Genomic DNA, 20170 nt, shown 5'->3' on the forward strand with positions numbered 1-20170 from the left:
GACTGCAACCTCACAAGCGATCCCAAGACAGGAAAGCCCAAGCAAGCCGCTCCCAAATTCCAGACCCATAGAAATCCAGTGAAAATCAGTGATTGGTGGTTAAGTCATTACATTTTGGGGCGAGACAGCAACAGATAACTGATAGACACATCAATTATTAAAAAAAGCTGTTTGGGGTCCTCCATTATGGATCAAATTCCCCTCCCTTTCAAAACCATCCAGTGGCTTTCCTTGTTAGCTTCTCTGACCATACTTCCCTGTATCTTGAATGAGCCCAACATGTTGCTACTTTAGGGCCTTTATCCCAACAGCTCCATTTCCCAACTCTTCTCTCTTCTTTTAGACATTAGATCAAATCTCATATTTTCAGATAGGACTTTGGAGACCACCCATCCTAACACCAGCTCGCCTATTTCTTATTTTCTTCACAGCACTTACCACCATCAGAAACTTTCTTATTTGTGTACTGGTCTATATTTGTCTATATTTCCCCAGCTAGAATGCAAGCCCATAAGAAGGACCTTTTCTTTTCACTTACTGCTATATCCCCAAAGTAAAGAACCCAGCAGGTGCTTACTAAATATTTATTAAATGACCAGATCCCTGAATCTCTTGGATCTTCATTTTTTTCATTTGTAAAATGAAGATAATATTATCTACCAGAAAGTGAGGTTTTAAATATTCAACATGTGTTAAACACAATCAGTGACTAGAAAAATGTACCTTTTACTACTGGGCAGAAAATGTTTTGAGATAGTAATTCAAAATTTTCTTTCTTACCATTTTTCTCCATTCCTGAGGGGAAGTGCTTAAAATTAAAAAAAAAAAAAAAAATCAGCTCCTATCATAAACACGGACTGATTTCCCAATATCTAAAAAAACAAAACAAAACCCTATACAAATAGATACAGAAAAGAACCCAGCTGAAAATGGGTAAGAGAATAGGCATGGAAAAAGAAATACAAAGAGCATTCAAATAGACTCAACCTCGCTTAAAATAAGAGAAATGCAAATTAAATCTACTCGGAAATGCCGCTTTTCATTTAACAGACTGGCAAAGATCAATTTGCTAGATAGTGCCAAATCACCTTACATCGGGGTTGTAACAGCCTCCTATGTAAGGCAATTTGGCACTACTAGCAAAATTACAAATGTATGTATCTTTCCAACCAGCAATCTCATTTCTAGGAGTGACTCTACAGATATGCTCACACATATGTGCTAGGATTTATGCAACACCTACTGCAGCACTGCAGTATCTACCAGCTGGATGGTGTTTACTAGAGAAATACTTAAAAAATAATGACACAGGGGCGTCTGGGTGGCTCAGTCGGTTGGGTGACGGCCTTCGGCTCAGGTCATGATCCCAGAGTCCCAGAATCGAGTCCTGCATTGGGCTCCCTGCTCCATGGGGAGTCTGCTTCTCCCTCTGACCTTCTCCCCCCTCATGCTCTCTCTCATTGTCTCTCTCTCAAATAAATAAAATCTTTTTAAAAAAAAAGGGATGCAGTCATATATGCATATATATATTTAATTTATTTAATAAATACCAATGTAGTGCTTCTTTATGATATTCAGAATGCTTTTTTTGGGAAAAATTTTATTTATTTATTTGTGAGAGATAGAGTGAGCAAGAGAGAGAACACAATTGGGGAGGAGCAGAGGGAGAGGAAGAAGCAGACTCCCTGCTGAGCAGGGAGCCCGCCCTGGGGCTCAATCCTGGGACTCCAGGATCATAACGTGAGCTGAAGGCAGATGCTTAACCAACTGAGCCACCCAAGCGCCCCTCAACGTGCTCTAAAAATTGTAATTAATTTCATCCTCATAAAACCCCTGTGAGGTGGGTAGTTAGCTACGCCCATTTTGCACATGGGGACACTGAGGTTATAACTTACTTGCAGTCACACAGCCAGAAAGTGTTAGTGCTGGTATGTGAACCCAGGCAGTCTGACTTCAGATGCCATGCTCTTAACACTGCTCTGTGGGTAACAAAGTCAAAGAAAACCAATACAGCAATATTAAAATCTGACAAAATTGATTTTTTGGAAGATTTTATTTATTTGACAGAGAGAGACACAGTGAGAGAGGGAGCACAAGCAGGGGGAGTGGGAGAGGGAGAAGCAGGCTTCCCATCAAGCAGAGTGCCTGATGCGGGGTTCGATCCCAGGACCCTGGAATCATGACCTGAGCCAAAGGCAGACACCTAACGCCCTTGAAAAAATTGATTTTTTTTTAAGATTTTATTTATTTATTTGACAGAGAGAAATCACAAGTAAGCAGAGAGGCAGGCAGAGAGAGAGGAGGAAGCAGGCTCCCTGCTGAGCAGAAAGCCCGATGTGGGGCTCGAACCCAGGACCTGGGATCATGACCTGAGCCGAAGGCAGCGGCTTAACCCACTGAGCCACCCAGGCGCCCCTTAAAATTGATTTTAAGAGGTAAAGAATTGTTAGGGATATAGGTGTCACTGCTTGATGATAATTCACCAGGAACTAAGTAACCTAGTATTGTATGAACCTAAACAACATAACCTTAAAATATTTAAGGCAGAAAAAAAATATTTAAGGCAGAAATACAAGGGAAGGGGCACCTGGCTGGCTATGTTTGAAGAGCATGTGTATTCATTTAAGGTCATACATTTCCCTCTAGTTACTTTAGCTGAATTGTATTTTTTTATTTTTATTTTTTCAAAGATTTTACTTATTTGACAGAGATCACAAGTAGGCAGAGAGACAGGCAGAGAGAGAGGAAGGGAAGCAGGCTCCCCGCTGAGCAGAGAGCCTGATGTGGGGCTTGATCCCAGGACCCTGGGATCATGACCCGAGCCGAAGGCAGAGGCTTTAACCCACTGAGCCACCCAGGCACCCCACTTTAGCTGAATTTTATAGCATGCGAACATGAGTGAGGGAAGGAACAGAGGGAGAGGGACAAGTAGACTCCTAACTGAGCACAGGGCCCAGCGTGGACTTGATTTCACAACCCTGAGATCATGACCTGAACCAAAACCAAGAGTTGGATGCTTAACCGACTGAGCCACCTAGGCACCTCTCTTCAAACTTTTTTTTTTAATATTTTATTTATTTATTTGATAGAGATCACAAGTAGGCAGAGAGGCAGGCAGAGAGAGAGAGGAGGAAGCAGGCTCCCTGCGGAGCAGAGAGCCCGATGCGGGACTCGATCCCAGGACCCTGAGATCATGACCTGAGCCAAAGGCAGAGGCCCAACCCACTGAGCCACCCAGGCGCCCAACCTTTTTTTTTTTTTGTAAATTACTTCATTGCTAAAAAATGCTAACCATCATTATTCACTTTTTAATCTCCCCTTTTATAGTTATCTTTTTATATGCCTTATGATGGACATAGTAATTTGTTATAGTGATTCATAAACAAATACATTCATACATCAGACATGCCTAGTGAAATATTTTTCCTGCTAAGAGTATGTGGCAAAAATATGTTTGATGCTGGGTTCCTGGGTGGAACAGTCAATTAAGCGCTGGATTGTTTATCAGGATGGTTTCAGATCAGGTCACGATCTCACGGTCGTGAGATTGAGCCCTGCATCAGGCTCTGCACTCTGGGGAGTGGGCTGGAGATTCTCTCTCTCCCTCTACCCCTCCCCACCGCTCATACTCTCTCTCTAAAATAAATAAATAAATCTTAAAAAAATATATATGTTTGATGCTTACCTGCCTAGAGAAACTTTCCCACAAGCATATAAAGAGACATATATAAGAATGTGAATTGAGGGCTCCTGGGTGGCTCAGCCAGTTAAGCGTCTGCCTTTGGCTCAGGTCCTGGGATCAAGCCCCACATCAGGCTCTCTGCTCAGTGGGGGCCTGCTTCTTCCTCTCCCACTCCCGGTGCTTGTGTTCCCTCTCTCGCCCTCTCTCTGTCAAATAAATAAAACCTTAAAAAAAAAAAAGTGAATTGAAGCAGTATTTGGGAAACTGGAAAATAATCTAAATGACTACCAACAAAGGAATGGATCAGCTGGGATATGCAAAGAGTGGTTTAAATGAATGGATAAGGGGCGCCTGGGTGGCTCAGTGGGTTAAAGCCTATCCCTTCAGCTCAGTTGATGATCCCAGGGTCCTGGGATTGAGCCCCGCATCGGGCTCTCCGCTCAGCGGGGAGCCTGCTTCCCCTCTCTGTTTGCCTCTCTGCCTACTTGTGATCTCTGTCTGTCAAATGAATAAATAAAATCTTAAAAAAACATAATTGAATGGATAAAAGCTACATGTATCAACATGGGTAAGTATTTTAAACAATTTTATGTGAAAAAAAGCACACTGCAGGATGAAAAGTCCCACATGCAAAAATAATGTGACATGTTGTCTACAGATATATATATATGTTTGGGTAAATACACACACATGTTGTATTATATACTATGTTTCAAACATTCCAGAGGAGGATAAACACCAAATTCAGAAATAGTGGTTACCTCTGGGGAGGAAGGGAAGAAAATGAGATTGGAGAAAGTATGCAAGTAGGTTTTATCTCTGAAAAGAAAAAAAAATGTAAGGTAAATAAATAAATAGCTCATAATTTTATTTAAGATTTTATTTGAGAGAGAGAGAGAGAGAGAGCAAGCGAGTATGAGCGGGGGTGGGGCAGAAGGAGAAACGGACTCCCCACTGAATGCAGAGCCTGATGCAGGGTTCAATCCCAGCACCCTGAGGTCAAATCAAGAGTTGGATGCCTAACTGACTGAGGCAGCCAGGCACCCCGCTCATAATTTTAAAACAAGATGTACTGACACTAGTCTCCCTGGGTTCTCCTCCTCAGTGTCAACCATCCTCTTACTCCTTGTCTGTGATTCCAGATATATTTTATGCACATGCTAGGACACGAATGTATATATATATTCCCCCACCCCACGTTCTTTTCAAACACAATTGGTAGCAAACATTACATACTGTTCTGAGCCTCACTTTTTTCTTTAACAATGTAGCTTGAGTTTTGCTACCTGTCAGTACATTAAGAGCTTCTTCCATTTTTACAGCTGTCCAGTACTCCTTTTTGTGACTTTTTTCTTTTTAAAGATTTTATTTATTTATTTGTCAGAGAGAGAGAGAGAGAGAGAACACAAGCAGGCAGTGTGGCAGGTAGAGGCAGAGAGAGCAGGCTCCCCACTGAGCAAGGAGCCCAATGCAAGACTCGATCCCAGGACTCTGGGATCATGACCTGAGCCAAAGGCAGAGGCTTAACCAACTGAGCCACCCAGGCATCCCTTTTTGTGACTTTTTTGAGCCCATCTCCCATTGACAGAATGGAGACTATTTCTGTCTTTTCACTACAATAAGCATCACTGTAACGAATAGCCTTATAAATAGGTCATTCTGCACACATGTATGTATTATAATAAATTCCCAGAAGTAGAAATGCTGGGTCTTTTCAAATTGCCCTCCAATTAGATTGTACTGATCTACTTCCTGCTCTCACATTTTCCAGTGCCTGCAACTCAATCACAGATCAACACAGCATATTATCAGCCTTTTTTTTTTTTTAAAGATTTTATTTATTTAGTTATTTGACAGAGACAGAGAGGGAACACAAGTGGGGGTACCTGGAGAAGGAGAAGCAGGCTCCCTGCTCAGCAGGGAGCCCGACGTGGGGCTCGATCCCAGGATGTTGGGATCATGACTTGAGTAGAAGCCAGATACCCAAAGACTGAACCTCCCAGGTGCCTTTAAAAATATATATATATTGCTTTTTTTTTTCTTTAAAAAAAATACCTATTTTTTAATTTGAGAGCGAGAGAGGGAGCAAGCAAGAGAGAGCACAAACTGGGTGAAGGGCAGAGGGAGAAGATTCCCCACTGAGCAGGGAGCCTGATGTGGGACTTGATGCTGAGACTCCAAGATCATGATCCGAGTCAAAGGCAGATGTATAACAGACTAAGTTACCCAGGTACCCTATTATCGGCCTTTTTGATCTGAGAAGTAAACATTGTAGCTCATTCCAAGTTTAATTTGCATATTTAAAAAACTATAGGTTGGCATCTTTTTATAGATTAAAAATAATTTTGATTTTTTTCTGTAAGCTTTCTGCCACCTTTCCAGTTGTATGATTTTTTTCTTAACCACAAGCAATTACTTTTGTAATAAAATAGCCAATGAGGATTTCTTTTTTAACTTTTTTTTTTTAAGATTTTATTTTTTGATTTGACAGAGAGAGAGAGAAGGAACACAAGCAAGGGGAGTGGGAGAGGGAGAAACAGGCTTCCTTCCCAGCAGGGAGACCAACTTGGGGCTCAATCCTAGGACCTGAGGATCATGACGTGAGCCGAAGGCAGACGCTTAACAACTGAGCCACCCAGGTGCCCCAATAAATAACTCTTAAAAAAAAAAAAAATCCTCGGAATGCCTGGGTGGCTCAGTCGTTAAGTGTCTGCCTTTGGCTCAGGTCATGATCCCAGGATTCTGGAATCGAGCCCTGCATTGGGCTCCCTGCTCCGCAGGAGGCCTGATTCTCCCTCTCCTGCTCTTGCTGTCTCTCTCTCTCTATCAAATCAGCAATGAAAATCCTTACAGATTTATTGATTTGAGAGAGAGAGAGAGAGAGAGAATGTGCAGGAGGGCCAGAAGGAGAGGGAGAGAGAAACTCAAGCAGGTTGTGTGCCCAGCGCACAGCCCAATGTGGAGCTGGATCTCAGGACCCTGAGGTCACAACGGAAGCCGAAACCAGGAGTCGAACCCACTGTGCCACCCCGGCACCCTCAAGTATCTTTTTTAACACAGAGTCTGAAGAGCCTTCACTCAGTTTTGTGAGACGTTCCTAAGTCCTTCAAAAATCTTTGTGCATGGGGCACCTGGGTGGCTCAGTCATTAAGCATCTGCCTTCTGCTCAGGTCATGATCCCAGGGTCTTGGGATTGAACCCTGCTCTGCAGAAAGTCTGTTCTCCCTCGCCCACTCCCCCTGCTTGTGTTCCCTCTCTCGCTATATCTCTCTCCATCAAATAAATAAAATCTTAAAAAAAAAATCTTTGTGCATACTACCAATACCGATTTCCCAATTTCGATACTGTACTATAGTTATATAGATAGTACCATTGGAGGAAACCGGGTAAAGATGGACTATTTTTGCAATTTCCTATGAGCCCATAATTATTTCAAAATAAAAATTAAAAGCTAACAAAATTTCATGGCACTTTTCTGGGGGTTCTGTACTGACCTCAAACTATGACCCTTGAGTCATAATGGCTCCCAACTCTTGTCAACTGACAATCCCCAATGGACAACCACCATTGGACAAAGCTCCATTAAACATTTACCTCACTATATTGTCATTAAACACTGCCTGTTCCCACCAGACTCTACCTTTGAGGGTAGAGATTCTGTGATATTTCTATCTTTGTATTTTCAGAGCCTAGGAACTACACCATGCTGTAGGTACTCAAATATTTAGTGAATGAGAGAGTCAGGTCAGTGACCTACCAGCCTCTTTGTAGTTCAGGAAAAGCCAACCTAACTTCTTGGGTAATTCACTTTGGCCAGGAACCAGGTGTTTCCCAGAGTCAGCTGAGGCTTGTGCACAGGCCTCTGGTTAGGCTTCCTGTAGCTGTAGGGCTTGTGCCTCGGTTTCCTTCCCTTTAATACAAGGACAATACAAGTATCTCCTCACAGAGTTGTTGCGGGGATTACAAGCAGTAATGCATCAAAAGCTCTTGACACAGAGCCCGGCAAAGAGTAGAGAAGGCTCCTCAGAAATAGACAGGCGTTTTAAGTGTTGAATGAATGAGTGAAAAATGACTTGAGGTTGCCTGATCATTTATTGAGCACCTACTATGTCCGATACTACTTGCTAAATGCACAGAAGCAACCGCAGCACATTGCAGCGGTCTTAACACAGGCTTCAGGGAACCGGGGAAGGTTCTTTGGAGCTTGAGTTTTGAAACGGACGGAGCTTGGAAAGGCGAATGTGGTGCTTGTTGATAGAGACGGTGGGCATCCGGGACAGTCAGCCGGTTCCCTCTGGAAAGCCGTTTGGGAGAGGGCGACTTAGTATCTGTCCCACCAGGGCGCGGGGAAGGGCAATTCCGCGAGGTGGGACGAAGCGCTGGAATCTAAGCTGAGTTCCAGTCCTCTTTAGTTAGTTACTGCGTGACTTCGGCAAAGTTACCGAACCTCTCTGAACCAACTGTAAAAAAGAGTCTGTTAAGAATACTCACCTGCGTTCCTGAGAGATGACGTAACCGCGCGCATGCCAACAGGCGCTCTATTTAGAAGGTGCAAAATGCCCAGACTGACCACTGCAGGTGGATTGGCTCGCCGCCCCACGCGCCAGGTTGTGGGTTCTCCTTCGGAGCATGCGCAGTGGGCCCGCAGCGCGGCCCGTCAGGCACTGCGGTAGGCGCCCTGGAGCCTGGCAGGACCCTGACCCCAAGATGGCGGCGCCCAGCGAAGTGGCTGCGGCTGCCTCCGGAGAAGGCGATGGCGTGAGTACCGCCTTTGGGTCCTGGCTGGATGGACGGTTGGAGGCGCTGGGAGTGGACCGAGCCGTTTACGGCGCCTACATCCTGGGTGTCCTGCAGGAGGAGGAGGAAGAAGAGAAGCTGGACGCTCTGCAGGGTATCCTTTCTGCTTTTTTGGTGAGAAGCCCGGACGCGTTCCTTTAGCTTTCTGGCGGCCCCTGTCAGTACTTCGTACCCCCTTTCTCGTACCTGGTGTCCCAGACAATTAGTGGTATCACCTGGGAGAGGAATATTTTGAGCTCTTGGCCGCGGGGGAAGGGGATTTCTCACCAACCAGTGTTTGGGGAAGTCAGGAGGTTGCAGGTGCATAGAGAAGAATGGTTTTCCCTTATTCCTTGGGGACACGGCCCTCTCGGATGCTTGTGGGTGAGCTGGGTGAGTGTTCTTCCGAAGGCGCTGAAATGTCTAAATGAGAGTTTTATCATAAACTCCTAACGACCAATTTCATTCCCATCCATTGACAGTGTTCAGAGAGGGGAATAAAGTGCTCTGGGATGTCTGTGCTCTTTAGGAGGCAGTGCCCAGGGCTGTCCCATGACAAAAAAAGCCTGCAGGAAGTACCCTCTCCGTTCCAATTTTGGAGGTAAGAGTCCAAAAAAGGTAAGTTGGCAGTAAAACTCTAGGTATAGGTCTAGGCCTAGGCGGGAACTGAAGCAAATACTGTGCTTGATCTTTTATAGTATTTAGAAATGCAGTAATCGCCGGTTTTTGCTGGGGGAAGTGGCAAATAAGGTCAGAGTTTTAAAGAAGAGAGATAAACTTGGTACCCAGCTGCTAAGAAGCAGATTCAAGAATTCAGAAATGTGTCTTTTAATCTATGTTTAGGTGGTAAATTACCAGGTTGTCCACTTTTCCAACCTGACCATTCTGCTACCTTCATCTGTGGTTACACTTACTTGGTGGAAACACCATTCCATGATTGGGCAGATGGTTGAAATATAATACTGGTGCAGCTGTCCCAGGTCCTTCTGGCCATGTCCCCCTTTTAGTCCCAAAGCCTGCTCTGGTGAGATTGACCTATAAACGGGAAAGCTTTAACACAGCTTGTGATGCAGCTCATAAGTTTAGTGGAGATACAACACTATGGAGTAAATTCTTTTCCTGGAGGCTGACATTGCAGATCGGTGGGGCAGGGGGAAAGAGGGAGGGTGAGACAAGCAATTTAAGTTAGTTTTTATTTCCAGCTTAGAAGTTTCTAAAGACACCATGAAAAAGAAGTTGAAATAACTTGGGTACCCACTGGTACTAGCTCCTTGACTTGTTCTTTTCCTGGTGTCATTATTTAGGACTGCATGTCTGCTGATAAAGGCAGGCATGAATTTGCTTAGACTATTAAGTTTCTTGGTAGAAAAGAGAAAAGTTATCTAGAACCAGATTTGGTTCTTTATATCTGCTTCTTGTTTACATGAACTATAGTAGACAGACTTCTTTCCCCCTCTCTCTGCCCATTCACACACTATGCTTAATTTTTCTCTTGGTTTTCCCAACCCCTTCTGTATAGGAAATGGCTTTGGGAAGAATTGGCCAGGAATTATATGATGAGGCAGGGTTCATGACACAACTGAGAAACAGCTTTACAGATCAGCAAGGCCAATGAATGGTATATATCAAACACGTCATTCATAGTGCTACTTACTTACTGTCGGTCAGTATAAAAGCCGCTAACTGTTGTACCAAATTCCTTTCCAGAAAAAAACAAAAGGCATAGCCAGATCGATCACCAGATGGGGCTAGGATTCAATATTAGGAATTAAGAAAATGTCAACAACAATTTGAGTGAAGAATCAAGAACAGTGTATCTTGTCAGGAGCAAATAACAGTTAATCAAAGCCTTTTATTATCCTTTTTTTACTCCTTCCAGTAGCATTTTTGTTGACTGATTGATTGATTTGAGTTTTTATTGATAGGTTACTCTCTGCCAAGCACTGCCCTAAGTGCTTGGGATACCTCGGGAAACAAAACAGAAATCCCTGCCCTGATGGGGGGACATTCTAGCAGAGAAAAACTTAATCAGTAAATTATATAGTGCATTAGAAAAATGGTAAATGCTAGGAAAAAAGGAACATACTTTAAGAAGACCAGGAGTGGAATGGAGGGGTGAGTTTTCAATTTTAAGTAGGATTATTACATTAATTGGGATATTACATCTTGCAGCTATTTCTTTTTCTTTTTTTTTTTTTTTAAATATTTTATTTATTTATTTGACAGACATTGATCAGAAGTAGATAGGGAGAGAGAGGAGGAAGCAGGCTCCCCGCGGAGCAGAGAGCCCGATGCGGGACCCGATCCCAGGACCCTGAGATCACGACCCGAGCCAAAGGCAGAGGCTTAACCCACTGAGCCACCCAGGTGCCCCCATCTTGCAGCTATTTCTATACCAGTTTTCTAAATTGTCAGTGTCAGGAGAGCCAGGGCTGTTTCTGATTCTCTTATCACTCATCTTAGTGCCTTCAACATGGCAGGCACTATGTGATGTGGGTGAATAAATGAACAAATGGATGGATGAAGGCTTTTGGTCTGGGTGAAGCCTGGGAGAATAAACCACCTTGTCCTCCAAGAGCACCCTTTCTCTTTTGCTCCTCTCTCCCTTTTCCTTCCATTTCTTCTTCTTTCGCTTTTCTTGCTAGGGGGGTTCTATGAACTACAGAAACTGGGCTAAAGAAGTTCTACATGTTTGTCATTTGTGCTTAAAGGATGCAGGGGAGAGGATGGAATCCTTTGTTGGGTACAAAATAAGGAAATCCAAAATATGGCTTCACCTGGCTGGTCATTCTGTAGAGCATGCAACGCTTGATCTCAGGGTTAGTTGTGTGTTCGAGTCCCACATTGGGTATAGAGATTACTTAAAAAAAAAAAAAGTCTGTGTTCTACACCTTCCTACTTTCTTTGAGAGATGGTATCCTATAATGGTTGAGAACATGGGCTTGGAGGTAGACTGCTTGGGTTCAAATCCTGTTTAATCCATTTGTGTGTGTGTGTGTGTGTTTTACTTGTATGACCTTGGGCAAGTTACTTAACCTCTGTACCTTGGTTTTATCATCTATAAATTGAGAGTAGCAATAGCCCTTACATCTTGGGATTGTTTTAAGAATGAGGAGTTCTTAGGTAAAGTATTGAGAATAGTGCCTGGCACCTGAGCCGACAGCTCATTTTGAGGGTAGAGTATGAAGACGATAAGGTAGCTGTAATGAAGATGGAGGGAAATACCCGGATTTGTTGACATGCCTTTTCTTCGCCAAGCAGGGTAGAGGTTTTTCACACATTCTCATTCATACTCACTAAAATCCTGACAAGATGTGAAGCTCAGGAAGTTAAGAAACTCGTTCATAGATCTGGGCTTGGCTTCCTCTGACACTGAAGCCAACATCCTTTTGTTCTACTGTGCTGAGGAGGAGGATTGGTAAACACGCAGAATATGTCTGCTTGTGTGAAATGGACAGAGGGATGGTTGGATAGGAGACAGCTACTCATTTATCATCTAAAGTGGTGGGGTCCCCAAGGTCGTGGATATGTTCCAGCATCAAAGTTGATAAACCCTGGAAAATGTACTGAGTTGAGTCTATCAGCCAAGGAAGATTTCACAGAGGAGAGTTTTAACTTCAGCAACAGGTTTTTGCTCCAAAAGCATGAGGAAGACTGTTCTAGGTTATTGTGAATCCTTCCCCTTGGTGCTTGGCAGGACAGAGCAGGTGCTTTTGACCTAGCAGGTGTGGATTCTGAGACTCGCCGGATTACTTCTGAGCCTCAGAAAAGGCCCTCAAACCTTCCCCATGAACTCCTCATCACCAGAGGGAGAGCTGTGCCCTGTGCATGGGCTTTGTTCAGGCTGAGGGCTCTCAGGAAATTAATTGGTCTACCTTTTCAACTAGGAAGAAGATTCGCTTCTTAACATCTGCAAGGAGATTGTGGAACGATGGTCGGAAAGTCAGAATGTCGTCACCAAAGTGAAAAAAGAAGGTAGAGTTGGGATTTTTTGCCTGTCTAACCACCAGTGCCTTTTCCAGCAACCTTTCCTATACAGCTGTTAGCAAGAGGATTTTGAGTTTTTCTCCATTTCCTACTCATTTTGCCCAAGATAATTTGAACTGGTAAACACCTGGCAGCTTCCACGAGCTTTTTAACTGAACATTGGTTTCCTTTTCCCCTTTTCTTTTAGAAAGAAAAGTGAAAGCCAGAATGAAGGTGACTGTGGTCCAGTGAGGTGGGAAACCCACTGAGCCACCCAGGCACCCCAGTTGATTTTATTTTAAAATAATCTATGAATTTCTTGGCACGCCTGGGTGGCTCAGTCGGTTAAGCATCTGCCTTCGGCTCAGGTCATGATCCCAGGGTCTTGGGATGGAGCCCCACATCAGGCTCCCTGCTCAGTGGAGAGCCTCCTTATCCCTCTCCCACTCCCCATGCTTATGTTCCCTCTCTCACTCTCTCTCTCTCTCTCAAATAAATAAAATCCTAAAAAAATAATAATTTATGAATTTCACCTGGCATAATCACCATTATGAAAAGGACCAGCATAAGTTGATTCTAGATTCCTTCTTAGGTTTCTGAGTTAAGAGGGGAGAAAGTTGCATGCTTGAAGCTGAATTTTCTATGATTCTAATGCAGAGCTTGTCAACCTTTTTTTTTTTTTTGTCCCTTAAAGCATTAGAACTTCAATTTATAAAACAGGTAAAAGCAGGGCTGCTCTGATCGGAGATGGATACAAGACCTAAAGCCTAGTCTGCGTGGCCTTTCCTTGCCTTTCTCATTGGCCCCCAAGGCACCTCCTTTGAAGCCTAGGGCCCTGAAGAGTCAGCAGATGCCACTCTCTTTCCTGCAAACACTATCTGGGTGGACTAGTGGTTCAGTGAGCTTGTTTTCTCTCACATACAACCCTGTTGTCCCTCCCTTCCCTTCCCCCTCCCAGATGAAGTACAGGCCATTGCCACCCTAATTGAGAAGCAAGCACAGATTGTGGTGAAGCCCAGGATGGTGTCCGAAGAGGAGAAGCAGAGAAAAGCCGCCCTTCTGGCCCAGTATGCTGATGTGACAGATGAGGAAGAATATCCTTTTCGGAATCTTGGGACCACTCCCTGAGGCTTGAGAGCCACATGTTTGCTGGTTTACAGTGAGCTTTGAGAAGTTACTAATCTCCCCCTGTAGTGTAATTTTTCCCTCTAAAGTGGCTCTGATCTGTGGCCCTTCATGGGTATGAGGAGTGACATTGGGAGAGTTGATATGAGACTTAACATTTTTCACCACATAATCCGTATGTTCCTGAAAACTGTGGTGTAAAAAAAAAAAAAAATGCCTTAATAATGGACCACTTGTATTGTATTTTCAGAAGCGTAAGATATAGCTTCATTCTTTATATTTGTCTAATACCTTTCCGTCCAGTACAGTATCCTTCGTAAAATCCATCTTTATATGCTTTTCCCAGTTGAGAAGGAAACCATGACGGTTAGAGATCCCTGTGCGATCAGAGACATACATAGCTTTAGTGGCAAAACAGGGACTAGAATATGGATATTTTGGGATGAAGGGTTCCCAAATTTTGGAGCAGTTTCATTTGAAAATTTTTTTTTTTTTAATATTCCAGTGACCACATAATTGAAAGTGAGACTGAATCCCCAGCCAACACAGAAGAAGTCTGGAATTTGGGGGCCTGTGCAAAAGGCACTTGCTACTTACCGGGACAGGCTCGGTTGCCTGTGAGTTTGAACTTGTTTAGGAGATGCTGAGCTCACGGCCTGATTGAATGGGGCATGTGGAGCCTGATGCAGGGGACCTCATACCAGAAATGTTAGCTGTCTTATCACAAGTGTAGGAATTAGCTCCTAGGCTCTTAGGGGCCAGCTTGTCTTCTGGTTTCTCCTTTTTTTCTTGCCAGGGTCAGCAGAGCTATGGTTCCAGTGGTTCTTTCTTGGGCTAGAAAAGAACATTTTAAGCAGTGGTGGTTCTGGAGAACTTGTTAAACCTCAGATGGCTGGGCCCCACTCCCCAGTTTCTGATTTAGTAGGTCAAGGGTGGGGCCCAAGAAGGTGCTTTTCTAACAAGTTCCCAGGGAGTTCCAGGACCCATATTTTGAGAAACACTGTTTTAGAAGTCCTCTTGCCATCCCCTGGCATTGCCAGGTAATGTGGAAGTCCACCCAGACCAGGCATTTTCTTTTCAGCCTCCGGGAGATAAGGATCTCACAGTAGCTCTGAACAGTCTTGAGAGTCCTGAAGATGACCGGGCCGGGCTTACCCCTGCCGCTCTGACGGTGTTTTTCTTCAGCATGCTTTCCCTGCCCATCACTTCACCGACTGTCTTCTGATGCTGGGTTGGGATGTGCTAACCTTTGCTTTCCATCCGACTTTCCTTAACGACGCTCACCGAGGCAGATGAGAAGGACGACTCCTGTGCCTCCACAGTGAACATTGGTTCTGATAAATGTATCCTTTTCTTTGTCCATCCCCAAGTGTTTCTCCACTGAACACTCTTGAGGAACAGTTTTCATCTTGCTGTCATTGAGGGGGGATCCTTTTACCAACAGGAACTCGTTTTGGGCCAGCATTTTAAGCCCCATTCTAAGGATAACCATAAACAGTCAATTGAATGAGAACTTTTCCCAAAGAAATCATGTTAACATCTACTGTGAAGGGAGGAAGGATTTCTTTTTTATTTTTTTATTTTTTTTTAAGATTTTATTTATTTATTTGACAGACGGAGATCACAGAGAAGCAGTCAGAGAGAGAGGAGGAAGCAGGCAGAGAGAGAGGAGGAAGCAGGCTCCCTGCTGAGCAGAGGGCCCGATGCGGGGCTCGATCCCAGGACCCTGGGACCATGACCTGAGCCAAAGGCAGAGGCTTTAACCCACTGAGCCACCCAGGCGCCCCGGGAGGAAGGATTTCTTAAGGGAGGATGTCTAAGGGAAAATAAGAATCTATACTCCCTGTGTATAGTGCTGGGTTTCCCAGCAGCAGAAGCAAGTTAAATAATACTGAAATTTTGACTTTGTCCTCAGAGAGTGTATAATTATTTGGAAAGAGAACACAAACAGTAAATACTTTTGAACTAAAAATATGGACAGATGGAAATAAGTGCTGAGGAAAGTCACTACCAACAGACACTTATGAGAAGATGCTTCATTTATTTTTTTAAGAGTTTATTTATTTATTTGAGAGTAAGAGAGAGCACGAGCCAGGGGAAGGGGCAGAAGGGGAGGGAGAGAAAATCGCAAGCAGACTTCCCATTGAGCGCAGAGCCTGATGCAAGGGTTGATCTCAGGGCCCTGAGATCATGACCTGAGCTAAAACCAAGAGTCAGACACTTAACTGGCTGAGCTACCCAGGTGCCCTGAGAAGCATCCACATTTAGAAATCCACCTTCTTAGGGGCTCAGTTGGTTAAGTGTCTGCCTTCAGCTCAGGTCATAATCTCAGGGTCCTAGGATTGAGCCCTGCATTGAGCTCTGTGCTCAGCAAGGAGTCCTTCTCCCTCTCCCTCTGCCTCTCCCCCTGCTTTTGCAAGGTTGCACTCTCTCGCAAATAAATAAATCTTTAAAAAAGAAAAAAATCCACCTTCTTAAAGATGAAAAGTATGGTGGGTTATCCAAGAAGGGGAGGTTATGTCAAGGGGACTTATTTTAAAGCAACAAAGCAAAAAGAGTTGTTTTAAGAGTGGGAGGAGCATGTCTGGTGCTAACGGGTTGTTTTTTTTAGTAATCTCTACACCCGTTGTGGGGCTAGAACCCATGACCCCAAGATCAAGTCATATGCTCTTCTGACTGAGCCAGCCAGGCCCTCCCAGGCTGTGTTTTTAAAATCCTAAGAAATGGAGGGTAAAGTTTTTGGCTAGTTATTTTCTGACTGGTTAAACTTACTTCATATCTTTATAAATTCAGATTTTGTGGTTATTAGAACATGTTTTTCACTTAAGCTTCAGTGGTCTAGGAAAAAAAGCGAATTGATAAAGTTTAGTGAGGTTATACAACTTATTTAACTCTTTTCAAGCATTTTAATAGTGCCAAGCACATAAAATTTTTGCCAGTTACATTAATACTTTATTCACTAAAACTAGCCTAGATACTCCCAACAATATTCTGCCATGATCTAAGTACTTATTCGGGAATGAAATTTCATTTTCTTAAAATATTTTAACATTCAAATTTAGAGAAGTCTGAGATTTTTATTCTGAGGATTAGTTTTAAACCTTTTTAATGATAGTTTCAGTGTATCCCATGAGACCAAAGATAAATTATCATAAGGACTTTTTTTTAAAGACTAGGAATATGTGGAGAGAGAATAAAGACAGTAGTTGGGACCTGTGTGACTTGTACCCTAATCCCTTAACTCACCTGTAGCTCTGTTCCGAAACACCAATGTGGAAGATGTTCTCAATGCCCGAAAACTGGAGCGAGACTCACTTCGGGATGAGTCCCAAAGAAAGAAGGAACAGGACAAGCTGCAGAGGGAGAGGGACAAACTAGCCAAGCAGGAGCGCAAGGAAAAGGAAAAGAAAAGGACACAAAGAGGAGAGCGGAAGCGATAACCTTGGTCCACTCTATTCTTTCTCCTCATGAACTTGATCAAAGGGAGAAGCGATTGTGCACATGTGTATTTAAGAGAAATGAGAGAACATTGCAAAGTGGTTTCCCAAGGCATTTCCCTTTTGTTTACACGGTCAAAAGGAAAATCACAAACACTTCTAATTACAGAATGTGCCATGTATCTGTGGTGTGGGTAATCAGATTATTGTAGTGGATGTCTGTACCAAAGATCTGGAATGGGGGCAACTTTTATATTTTAATACTGAAGTCCTGGCTCCTTTTGGCCACTTTAAAAAAGTCTTCCCTCACCTACGATAAATAGCAGAAATATTCAGAAAGCTGACTGTTACGGTTTTCATCCTGAAGGAGCAGAATCATGACCACTCCTTTTCTGATATGAAATGTGGGAGCGTAAAGTACTTTGAGAGTAGTATTTACCTCTTAATGTATTGTTTTATGGATGAAATAGAAAGCTAATGAAGAGCCCTACCTGGATCCAGATATTATGTTAACATGGCAACAAACTATGAAAACAGAAGAGATGATGTGGTAGATGTTCTAGATTTGAGATATTTTAAGTTTCAGCCTATGGGAGGAAAAAAGTATCTTTTTACGTAGAGATAGTTACATATTTTTCTCATCCAGGCTGTGATATTGAAGAATGTGTATTGGATGAAAGGATATCATTGTTAGCTAGATTCATTTTTTATAATCATGAGCCCTCTTGGGTGTTAGTAGAGATTTTAATCCTGATCTGCCCTAAAGCATGAGTATAAGGATGTGTAATTACAGGCCGAAAGAAACTGCAGGAACCATGTGTCTAAGGAAGAAACACTGGAAATCTCTGCTAATACAAAGATGTTTGAGAGTGTACATTGTGGGTGCTCAACAAATTTATTTAATGAATGAGTGGGAAAACCTGGGAGAGTCACAGGTGAGCAGGAACTCTCCATTTGTACTTTTGTCACAAGCCACATTCAATTGTAAATAAATCTTTTCTCTACTTCCGGCAGCAGACTGTCTAGAAGCCTGAAGGGAGCAATCTCCCTGACAAGACAGAAAATAGGTATTTTATACCTGAGGTTGGCAAACTACTGCAGGCAAGGAAATTTGGCCCCGTTTGTTTTTGTAGGGTGCAAGTCAGCAATAGGTTTTGTATTTTTAAAGGCTTGTAAAAGAAGGAATACATGACAGACCCCTCTTGTGGCCTGTAAAACCCGAAATATTTACTGTCTGGCCCTTAAGAGAAAAAGTTTGCCAACCTGTTTTATACCATTAACTAAGAGGTTAACAAATTTTTACCTTTGTGTAGAGGGTAAAAAGCTTGGTTAAGGAAAAGATGTGTCACCTCTATACACTCCTATAATCGTGGCATTGCATTTTAAAAAAGTAACCATCTTTTAAAAAAAATAAACTATTTAAATCACTGTTTTCTGATTTATTCTGATTCCTTCCAGCTGTCCATGGAAATGAATTGTGCGAACACTTCAGAATGTGTTGAATTTTGCTTTAGATTTTGATTAGCCCAATATGATCTTCTATAAGTAAAACGTCTTCCTAGAATCAAATTCTCTGCCTCAGTTCTGTGAGGTTGGGTATTGGGAGATCAGAAAGATTACCTTGTAATTGGGACAAGTATTGGAAGTCAGTAAATTGGCTTTGAAGTCCTTGCAAGTACTTTTGGAGTCTTAGTCCTCTATGGCAGTAGCAATAATAGGCTGTGGCTACAGATAGCATATAAGAGAGCCTATTTTATTAACCCTTATTTTGGATTTTTGGTTTATTTTCACCTTGATTTTGGTCTCTGAAGCAGAGCCAGGTTATATCCATGGACCCCTGAAGGGTACTTGTTTTAGTCCAACAGTAGCCAGTTCTTCTGGGACTCTATACAGTTAGGTATATACTTGAACTAATGTTTTTTTATTTTATTTTATTTGACAGAGACAGAGAGATCACAAGTAGGCAGAGAGGGGGAAGAAGACTCCCTGCTGAGCAGAAAGCCCGATGGGGGGCTTGACCTGAGATCATGCCTTAAGCTGAAGGCAGAGGCTTAACCCACTGAGCCACCCATGCGCCCCTGAACTAATGTTTAAATGGGAAAAAAAGATCAGCTCATTAGGCTTTGAGTAAGGTTATTCACTTAATTCAGATGCTGCTAAATCCTTTATGTCTAAAATGTTCAATACTGCAAAGTGCAAATTTTAAACTCTATCTTCTGTAGTATGATAGACATTTTAGACCAAAATAAGGATTTCAGGGGTACCTGGGTGGCTCAGTGGGTTAAAGCCTCTGCTTTCAGGGTCCTGGGATGGAGCCCTGAGCCCCACATGGGACTCTCTGTTCAGTAGGGAGTCTGCTTCCCTCTCTCTCTGCCTACTTGTGATCTCTGTCAAATAAATAAAATCTTTAAAAAAAATAGGGATTTCAGACATTAATTTCCAACCCTCCAAAACGTTATAGTAGCAGATTACTCAAGTGGTAAGGATGCCTATATAATTCAGGATATATAATTTTTAACCACTTTTATATAAATCACTTTGTCTATTAAAAAAAATTAAGTATACCAAATTCTTTTGGATTAAAAATGAGGAAAGCATCAGTTTTATTAGTTTCACTTCAAATTATGTGTGATGTTATTTTTTGTTCTCATAGGTTGTAATTCAGAAGTCCAATACATATGAACCATCCGTTAAGAGAGTATGCCATAGAAGGAATAACCAACTAATGTATGAATTATTTACAGGGTGATGTGATTAACAGAATTTCAAAGAATTTTTGTGTTTGGTTTTTGTTAATGGACTAGTGTTTTATTTCTAACCGCTGTCCTGTTAAAACTTCCCCAGAATTTTTATTCTGGTTTGCCTGGATTAGTATAAAGGCAGAGCAAAAACTTCACCTTTGGGGTGCCTGGGTGGCTCAGTCGGGTAACCATCTGCCTTTGGCTTTTGGCTTAGTTCATGATCTCTAGGTCCCTGGCTCCCTGCTCTTTGGGGAGTCTGCTTTCTCCCTCTGCCTCTCTGCTTATGCTCTCTCTCACTCTCTCCCTCAAATAAATAAAATCTTAAAAAAAAACAAACAAAAAAACAAACCTTCAACTTTGAAGGAGGTCAGGTTCAATGCAAGGATATCTGAATGGCATTGGTTAGCCTACCAACATTCTTACATGTTAATGAAATTTAAAAC

General features: G+C 42.7%; 2 protein-coding genes across 3 annotated transcripts in view; one reads left to right on the forward strand and one right to left on the reverse strand.

Moving 5' to 3' along the window:
• The window catches only part of LOC111158043 (DBF4 zinc finger B), a 44591-nt gene extending 36295 nt beyond the window's left edge, over positions 1-8296 (reverse strand). Inside the window, exons 1-2 of the mRNA XM_022519843.1 lie at positions 8174-8296; positions 3686-3689 (exon numbers count right to left, since the gene is read on the reverse strand). The gene's annotated coding sequence lies outside the window, so the exon portion shown is untranslated. The remainder of the gene's footprint in view (positions 1-3685; positions 3690-8173) is intronic.
• A 76-nt stretch (positions 8297-8372) lies between these two features.
• LOC111158045 (coiled-coil domain containing 43) lies at positions 8373-18525 on the forward strand. Of its 2 annotated transcripts, XM_022519845.1 has the most exons (5): positions 8373-8593; positions 12346-12433; positions 13383-13518; positions 14834-14892; positions 16802-18525. In XM_022519845.1, the coding sequence occupies exons 1-5, from the start codon at positions 8390-8392 to the stop codon at positions 16987-16989; spliced, it is 675 nt and encodes a 224-aa protein (XP_022375553.1). In that variant the 5' UTR covers positions 8373-8389; the 3' UTR covers positions 16990-18525. The 2 variants fall into 2 exon arrangements, with proteins under 2 accessions (XP_022375553.1, XP_022375554.1); XM_022519846.1 differs by lacking the exon at positions 14834-14892 and having other exon boundaries at positions 8379-8593; positions 16802-16926.
• Positions 18526-20170: the final 1645 nt, after the last annotated feature.

This window comes from Enhydra lutris, unplaced genomic scaffold (assembly GCF_002288905.1).
Source record: "Enhydra lutris kenyoni isolate GAN:26980312 unplaced genomic scaffold, ASM228890v2 scaffoldscaffold57, whole genome shotgun sequence".
Lineage (NCBI taxonomy): Eukaryota > Metazoa > Chordata > Mammalia > Carnivora > Mustelidae > Enhydra > Enhydra lutris.